This window comes from Opisthorchis viverrini, assembly GCF_000715545.1.
Source record: "Opisthorchis viverrini unplaced genomic scaffold opera_v5_45, whole genome shotgun sequence".
Classification (NCBI taxonomy): domain Eukaryota; kingdom Metazoa; phylum Platyhelminthes; class Trematoda; order Opisthorchiida; family Opisthorchiidae; genus Opisthorchis; species Opisthorchis viverrini.
The window spans coordinates 245,790-254,281 of NW_008751701.1; the positions used below are offsets into that span (position 1 = coordinate 245,790).

Here is an 8,492-nt window from a genome sequence, read left to right on the forward strand (position 1 = left end):
CGTTTGATCAAGATGTTGCTTGTTTTCAAGGGTAGACAAATTAGTTTTCCGAGAGTATGAGTGCTACATTACCAAATTACTGACTACGAAACCCTCTGAAATGATCGAAATCTTAAGGTGGCCGCTTCGATCGGTTTTCTCTGATTCTTGTTCTGACTCTGATGGGCGCATTCCCCCGATCCCGATGCCCTAAATACTGATACTGACACTAACTATATGCATACCATATTAATGGTATTGGCTACAAAGAACGCATAGACTCTTCGTTATCGGAAAGGAGAGCACGCTCCAATGGAAGATTTGAACATACATTACTTCATTCTATTACTTCACTGAAAGTGCTTTCACCTCCAAACAGCTTTTGTCTTGAAAAATACCAGATTACGCCAACCATATGCTTCGAAAGGTTGTTTCAACCTGATGCTGTCAAGCCGTTGCAGTTGACCATTTCAGATCATACCGCAGCTGGACGCCAAACCTATACAGTGTGAAGCAACCTGCAGTGAACCAACACGAAACAGTGCGAAGGCCGTATCACACGGTGCATCGGGTAAGTGTTCGATCTGGTGTTGAAATCAAACCATAGTCGTTAAGTACACTAGGCCTATTTCTAGCATAACGAGTGAGCAAACTGCTACTCATGTAGCAGCAGTAACAAACACTTTTTCGGTGCTTAATTGCCACGCCATCCGAAGGAAGCACGAGGGCTGGGATACTGCCAGATTGCCCAAGCCTAGACAGGGGAAGTCGAAAGGCAGAGGTCGGGTTCGAACCACGGACCTACCGGTCAGTTAATTCGCGCTCTAACCACTTGGGCCATTTCGGTGAGGTACTGCCAGATTGTCCAAGCCTAGACAAGATCAATCGAGGGTGGGTTTGAATCACAGACCCTTCGATCAGTAAGTTCGCATCTTAACCACTGAGTTGTCTCGACAGCATAAAACTTCATAAAGGTAGGATGACCGTTGGCGGTTAGAGTCGGCAGTTGAGTTCGTCAAGGTATTGTTGCTAGTAGGGTTAATGACCATTAATTTTGTGTTCGGTGACCCAGTCCCTTTTCATATGCATACAAATGGTGGATTGCCCATGTGCACTTTTTGACGAATAGTATGGATAAGTATGACGGCGAAGAGAACTTTGCATACATTTTATAGATGGAATACACTACTCATAAGTTGGTGAAAGCTCTTCGACAGTCCACGACTGATTACGCCCTTCCGCTTTGGGCTCAGCAGGTAGGCACACTCCGTGAACTTCATGTTCTACTTGGGTGTGAATTGCACAAAATTTGATCGTTTCCGTGAACTTCATGTTCCACTTGGGTGTGAATTGCACAAAATTTGATCAATATACGTACTAATTCGGTTTTCACAGGAGACTCACCCAGAACTGAATTGCTCGTTTATGATATGTCGAATATCGTAGCAAATGGAACAAGAGGCGGCAACACACTCGGTTGAAGAAAATCATAAACGAGAGATTCACCTGGCGAGTCTTCCGTCAAAACCGAACTGGTATGCAAATGGGTGTGTTTGTCGAATTCGCATACGTGAGAAGTCATCTGTCCGTGTACACGTGCGCTTTACGAGAAAACAACTGGATTTTATTTCGTTTATCGTTCAGCTGTAGTACCCTTTCGGTGCCTAGCTGCCATGCCACCCAAAGGAAGTACGACGGCTGGGATACTGCCAGGTCGCCCAAGCCTAGATAGGGGGAGTCGAGAGGCAGAGGTCGGGTTCGAACCAAGGACCTTCCGGTCAGCAAATTCGCACCTTAACCACTGAGCCACTTCGCCCTTATAAATTAAATAAATAAATAAATAATGTCGGGAAGGCACGAACTAGGACACATACCTAGCGGTAACACGGAGTTCATCCTTATGAGCTCAGGCCATAATCATGACTTACCTTTCCAAGATAAACGACAATCGGACTGGGCCACAATCGTCACCGAGACGGTAGATCGACGTTGTTCCGGACTGTGACAGTCGAAGCCAGTAACATTCAGGTCATATTGAACATCCCGATATGGATCAAAGTTGATTCTGGATCGGATCACGCCTAAAACAATGAATAAGACGTAAATCACTTAGGTGTAGCACCCTTTCGGCACCCTACTGTCATGCTACCCGAAGGGGGCACGAGGGCTGGGATACTGCCAGGTTGCCCAAGTCTACACAGGGGAAGTCGAGAGGCAGAGGTCGGGTTCGAACCACGGACCTTCTGGCCAGAAAATTCGCACTGAGCCACCCTGGCCCCAATGGGTGAACCAGAAATAGATGCGGTGGGCACCACTTCACTGGGTAAAACCAGACGAGTTGCGCAAAAAGCATACAAGTGTCTTCAAGTGTGCTTTCAAGACCGCCAAAATGAAGTCATATAAAGGATGAAGAGATGGATTTGGAGGTAATATGATATATGATAGGATTAATAGCAGGTTTGTACATATAAAGGAGGAATACCTGCGAAGAGCTTCAATCAGTAAAAAGGTGACAAGTGCCTTCTGTAAAGTTGCCGGGCTGAGATGAAATATTCTAAAAGAAAACCAGTGCGAAAGGGCTGTAGTTCCTGGCTTGGTATTCTGAACTCCGTTACTGAGTATTTGTGGAGAAATTCCTGGATTTAGGCAGCATAGACGACTGATTAGTATAGGTTGAAGCAAAGCAAGGTCGCTTCGGAAATTCCATGACTGATAGACAATTTGCGTTCAGAAGAATGCACTACTCATAAGGCTGCTGAAAACTCCTAAACAGCCCACAACCTGGGACTCGTCAGGTAGGCGCAGTCCCCGTATTTCCGTCAACTTTATGTTCTACTTGAAACCAAATTGCACGAAATTAGCCAAATACACTCATTTGCAAACAAATTTGGTTTTGGGATAAACTCGCCTGGAACGCAGCCTGGAAACATCCAAACCGAGAGATTCAGCTGGGTTCAAGGTGAGTCTTTCGCAAAACCAAATTTGTTTGCAAATGAGCGTAGTTCGCTAATCACTAAGTTTATTTTCTGAGCTTGAATGTCTAGCCTGAAGCAGTTCAGGCACACAGATGAAGCAGTTCAGTTCAGTTCTCAAACAAGATGATTTCACAACCATTTGAGCACTTCTCGTAGAATCGGTATTGCTCAGTGGTTAAGTCCCGAAATTAATGACCAGAAGGTCCGGGTTCGAACCCAACTCCGGCATCAACCTAGGCTTCTGCAACCTGGTCGCATCACAGCCGTCGTGCTCCGTTCAGGCGCCATGGCAGCTACGTACCGAAAAGCTGTTCCAGTTGAGCTATTATTACTATTTATTATTCTTACGATATATTGAACGGGACCGTTCCACCTCAAGTCCGGTGCGGTCCTTGTATGCACGGCTTGGGGGCCGTCACTGGGTGCTACTGGTGGGACACCAACAGTAAGACTGGGCACAAGCTGAAAAGCGTTCTCCGGAAGAGAGGCTACTTCTGATAAAAAGTGTTTGGTCTATTTCATTGGGGCGGCACATTAGGCCGCAGCTAAAAAGCGGAATTGTTGTCCGTGGAGGTGTGGACTACGTTCCGGCGATGGTCCGGGACTTGCTAACATGAAACTCGCACTGCTGGATTGCTTAGCAGTCAGTTTCTCAGTAAGCGCATGTGAAGTCGAACAGACTGTGAGCATCGTCGTAACTATCGACGATTCACCCGCTTACTTGGTAAATAATAATCGTAATGTACTACTCATAAGGTTGTTGAAAATCCATCGACAGCCCACGACCGGTTTCGCCCTTCTTGGGACTCGTCAGGTAGGCGCAGTCCCCGGATTTCCGTCAACCTTATGTTCTACTTGAAACCNAATTAGCGAATATACACTCATCTGCAAACTAATTTGGTTCTTTCGAGAGACTCACCTGGAACCCAGCTGAATCTCTCGTTTATGATGTTCTCAAGCAACTCAATGTGCTGCACCAGGCCGCCTGAGAACATCATAAACGTCATAAACGGATTCAGCTGGGTTCCAGGTGAGTCTCTCGAAAGAACCAAATTAGTTTGCAGATGAGTGTATATTCGCTAATAGTGTTAATCGTCCTACTGCAGCACCCTGTCGGTGCCTAGCTGCCATGTCACACAAAGGAGGTACGAGGGCTGGGGTGCTGCTAGGTCGCCCAAGCCTAGACAGGTGAAGTCGAGAGGCAGAGGTCGGGTTCGAACCACGGACCTTCCAGTCAGTATTTGGCGCTCTAACCACATGCCTCATGTGTGAACAACGGCAGGTGAGTGAATGGACCTAATATTCATGGCCTTTAATCTGAGAACCGCGCCAAGGTGACCACAATATTTGGTCAGTTGGAAAACTCCTGGGGCGAGAAAGCATTGCTTCAGAAAGGTTTGAAAAACAAACGATAGATCTACTGCTGGACAAGTTTTGTCTTGACACAAAAGCTCAACTGACTCGTTTGCGAGGCTTGTCGAGTTCTAAAGTAGGTAGAAAGAAAAAGAACTCTAAGTTCCGACAAGCCAAGGCAATGCCAGATGTCGGATAGAAGACTTCGTCTTTGAGTGTCAGTCAGCAATTTTACAGACTGATGGCACGAATCTAGGGTCTGGTTATACCGGCCCTGTTAATGCGAAGATTCCTGAAGAGTATTGTGCCTAATTTCTATTGATCTGAGTTGGTAAATTAGTGGTATGGCAGTGTGGTAAGGGATTGGATCTTCTGGCGGTGCCACCAGTGATGATCGCCACATGCCGCCACTTATCAGTCTGCGCTATCTACAGTCGCTCTCCATATACCCGTCAGCTCTACGCCCCCTGTACTATTCGCCGCAAAGCCCATCAGTCCCTTCAGTGTGAACCTTTTGCAGTGGGGATGTTTGGAGGGGAAGGCCCCCCCCCTGTACCGCCGCAAAGCCCATCAGTCCCTTCAGTGTGAACCTTTTGCAGTGGGGATGTTTGGAGGGGAAGACAAAAGCTTGGATGCATGTACGCCATTGAGCACGAGACTGGGCCATACTGTCAAATTCCCCGACCCTTGTTGTATTCCGTCTGGGGGTCCCGTCCAAGGAGACACCAACGACCAGCGCAGCTGAGTCTACTGGCAGAGGCTTTCATATTCGCTGCCAGGTCGCTGCTTAACCTTTTCTGGTTCGTTACCACTCTCCGCGCTGTTATGCGAAAAGAACTCTACAAGACATGATTGGATAACGTTGTCAATTGTTGTCCGTATGCAATAGTTTAAGAGCTAATCTAAGTTTAGTATCCTACTCGGTACCATAAGATAGCTTGATGTATAGCAACGCCGAACATTTAACCTAAACAAAAGTACGATGGGAGAGTGTTTCCAAGACCAGAGTAATACAGACCAAGAGCGAATTGTATCATCACCATCATCATCGACAGCATGACATCAGTGTTCAACACCGATGCTTCACTGCCGTACGTGGGCTGGGATACTGCCCGGGCACCCACACCTGGACAGGAGGACGATTAGGGTCCTCAACCAAAGCCTTTGGCTCAAAAGCCTAACCTCAAGACAGCGAGGAAATGCAAATGCATTGCCATTTCCACGGGACAGGTTGCCACATGCTACAACCCCCAACCCGGCAACCAGGAGGGTCAGGAGACTGTGTTCGTCAGACCTCTAGCCATTGACCAACCTGGCATGAGAGACTCTGTGAGTGTCGCTCAATGGGCCGATGAGGTGCGCCAACCGTCACACCACGGTAAGGTCCAGTCTCTTTGTGACGGAGCGAATTGTTTAACCTCCTAGTCTTCGCCACAACTAGAGTATCACCAGTCAACGCATAAAGTAGACAAGCCCACCAAGTGTTCGATTTCGGCTCTAGTAACTGACTGTGAGGCCAGACACAGTGACAAAAATCTTGTTACGTAGTGAGCATAAATGATAGGGCGGTTTATTGACAGAAAGATACATCCCAATGCGGCTAACACTCCGACTACCGCAAACTTTTTCTGACAGTAGTGGAGAGGGTAACGCAGTCAACCAAAAATGATTTGCGCCCTATTTACAATAGTCGGTGGGATTGGGCGAAACACGTATGGTCACAACTACGGCTATTGAAAGTATCCAAGCAATCGCCATGGCAACAATCGATTGAGGAAAAAAATACGATTGACTTAAGTACTGCAAACTACTGTTGACCTTGAGAGTTTCCGGCCTACCAGCTAGGGATAGCACAAGACATAAACGACGATAAGCAGTTGACAGCCCAGTTGTGCTATTGCGAGCAGCGCAGTGGCTAACTGTCCACTACTCATTTTGGACGACTGAATCTAGTTTAGTTTTTCCGGAAAACAGCGTGGTAGAGTCAAACAAATCACGCCGAAAATTAGCCAGAAGTTTGCCACCAGTTGGACAACTGATGAAACGGGGACGAAGTAAACCGCGTTTCAGTCAGTTTCCTATAATAATAACAGTATAACAGTATGGTATAGTAATAGTATAAATAAAATAATATAATAATATAATATAATATGATATCTAATCTGACACTTTTTTGTCCAGTCTAGCTGCAAACTAGACAGTCTGATTCATGTTTCCTAATACTTGACACACTATCATTGACGTCCGAAAAGTGGAAAAGATCCAGATTGGCCAAGATGGACATCTCTCATTGGCGCGCGAAATGGTAATCCCTGTGGGTTGATACATTTTACTTGTAACATTAGTTTGATACCAGATGTGCCACCTCTTTTGTAATCTGACCACACGGTTTCTTTGTTCCGGACAACTCATGGGGCCTGTCGTGTCGTCGAATGGGCCAGAGGAATCAGCACCATCGTCGGTTACTTTTGGCTACTCACGAGTAGCTTGGTTACTCGCTTACTTATCGCAACCTTTCCGCCATTCATTTTCCCATTTAGTGTGGTAGTACTGTGAGGTATCTCCAACGAACAGGCACTCGCTGCCCGCTTATTTTTGGTACAAACACAGGTTTTACCCTACTGGCAAAACGCGCCAAGAATCCGAAAATCAGACGCTGAGATCAGCCAGCCTTTCAGCGGTTGGTCTCGCGCAGAGTTCATAGGGTAAAATTAGTCATAAATACAGGAGGCCCAAACTTCTACTTGATTCCAATAGTAGGTTGTGTCATTTTGTGTTGGAACCTAGAGGGATCAATCCAGCACCGATCAGAGTCTGAGAGCGTGGAGGCCAAGTTCAAAGGTCACGTGGTCATCGGGACACAGTATAACGGACAATCGATGGAACCGCCTAACAGAAAAACCAATCATGATCGAAGGTTAGCCCTGCCTACCAGCAAGTATATTAAATTACACGCCACACTACTCAATGCACAACCTTAAACACATTGCTCATCTACACCATTCTCCCCAAAAGCGCACCAATCATGTCACTTAGACTGGCGACGAAACGTTTGCAATTAAGTCGTATTGTTTGACTGACGGTGATTCATTCCGTTGGTTTTGATTCACTGAAGAAGACCGGTGCTCAAAGTTTGATCTAACCCATGAATTCGAAATATTTTGCACAGCTATCAGTTCGTTCGTCGACAAGAGTTTCAAACTGAACAATCGATAGGAATTCGGCTCTGATGGCCCTACTTCACAGTTGCCAAACGGTCTGATATTACAGCTCAACGAAATTCGGAAGGTAGGATGTGAAACCTACGCCGCAATGGAAAATGACCTGCTAAGCACAAGCAACTATAAACCGGTAGAATAGATCAGTCGGAAAAAGTCACCACGAGACCCGGGTGGTGGGATGGGTAAAGCCATGGATTACTTGGGTGATCCAAGTTCAAAACGAAGATGGTTGGCTGCAGGTCTCGTCCTAATTATCCCTTCACCCATCGCGATTCAGATTTGTAGGTGAGTGACAGATACGTCAGGGGGACAGATGGCTCTGACCGAAGGTCCGTGGTTCGAACCCGACCTTAGCCGCTCGACTTCCTCTGTCTAGGCTTGGGCGACCTGGCAGTATCCCAGCCCTGGTGCCTCCTTCGTGTGGCATGGCAGCTAGGCACCGACAGGGTGCTACAGCTGAACGATACAGCTACGTCACCATGTATATAGCAACACCTCTACAGAATGGTACAGTGATGAGAGGTTGTTGCACACTAGGTCATGGCATATGTGGGAACTGTTGCTCATGAGTAGTTAACTATACACCGGCAATTTGTTGGAATACTGGTACCTCAGAAGTGTTATATACTGACGTTGTGTTTAACTTTTTTACTCGCTATTCGTTGAGCTAATTGTGTTTCCTAATGTTTTAGCTGATGTACTGAAATAGATACAAGATTAAAGCCAATCATTCGGCAATTCTCGTTCTCAGTTTCTGGCTCAATCATTCGAGTGCACAACACTCCCATTCCAGAAAAAATGTGCGGGAGAGTTTGATTCATATGCACCACACGCCAGTTCGGGTTTTGACAATTAACTTGCTCTTATTCGTTGACAAAACTTTTGGTAAATTTTCTTTCTCCGTCCGTCTATCAACATGTTTGTGATTGTACTACTTACGAAGACGCCATCCAGACGCGACGCT

General features: G+C 46.4%; 1 protein-coding gene across 1 annotated transcript in view; it reads right to left on the reverse strand.

The window, feature by feature from the left end:
* Positions 1 to 8,492, reverse strand: part of T265_03229 (hypothetical protein) — a gene marked incomplete at both ends in the record, with an annotated part of 53,399 nt that overhangs the window by 35,602 nt on the left and 9,305 nt on the right. Inside the window, one exon of the mRNA XM_009167662.1 lies at positions 1,908 to 2,060. Within this exon, the coding sequence (XP_009165926.1) occupies positions 1,908 to 2,060 (153 nt within the window). The remainder of the gene's footprint in view (positions 1 to 1,907; positions 2,061 to 8,492) is intronic.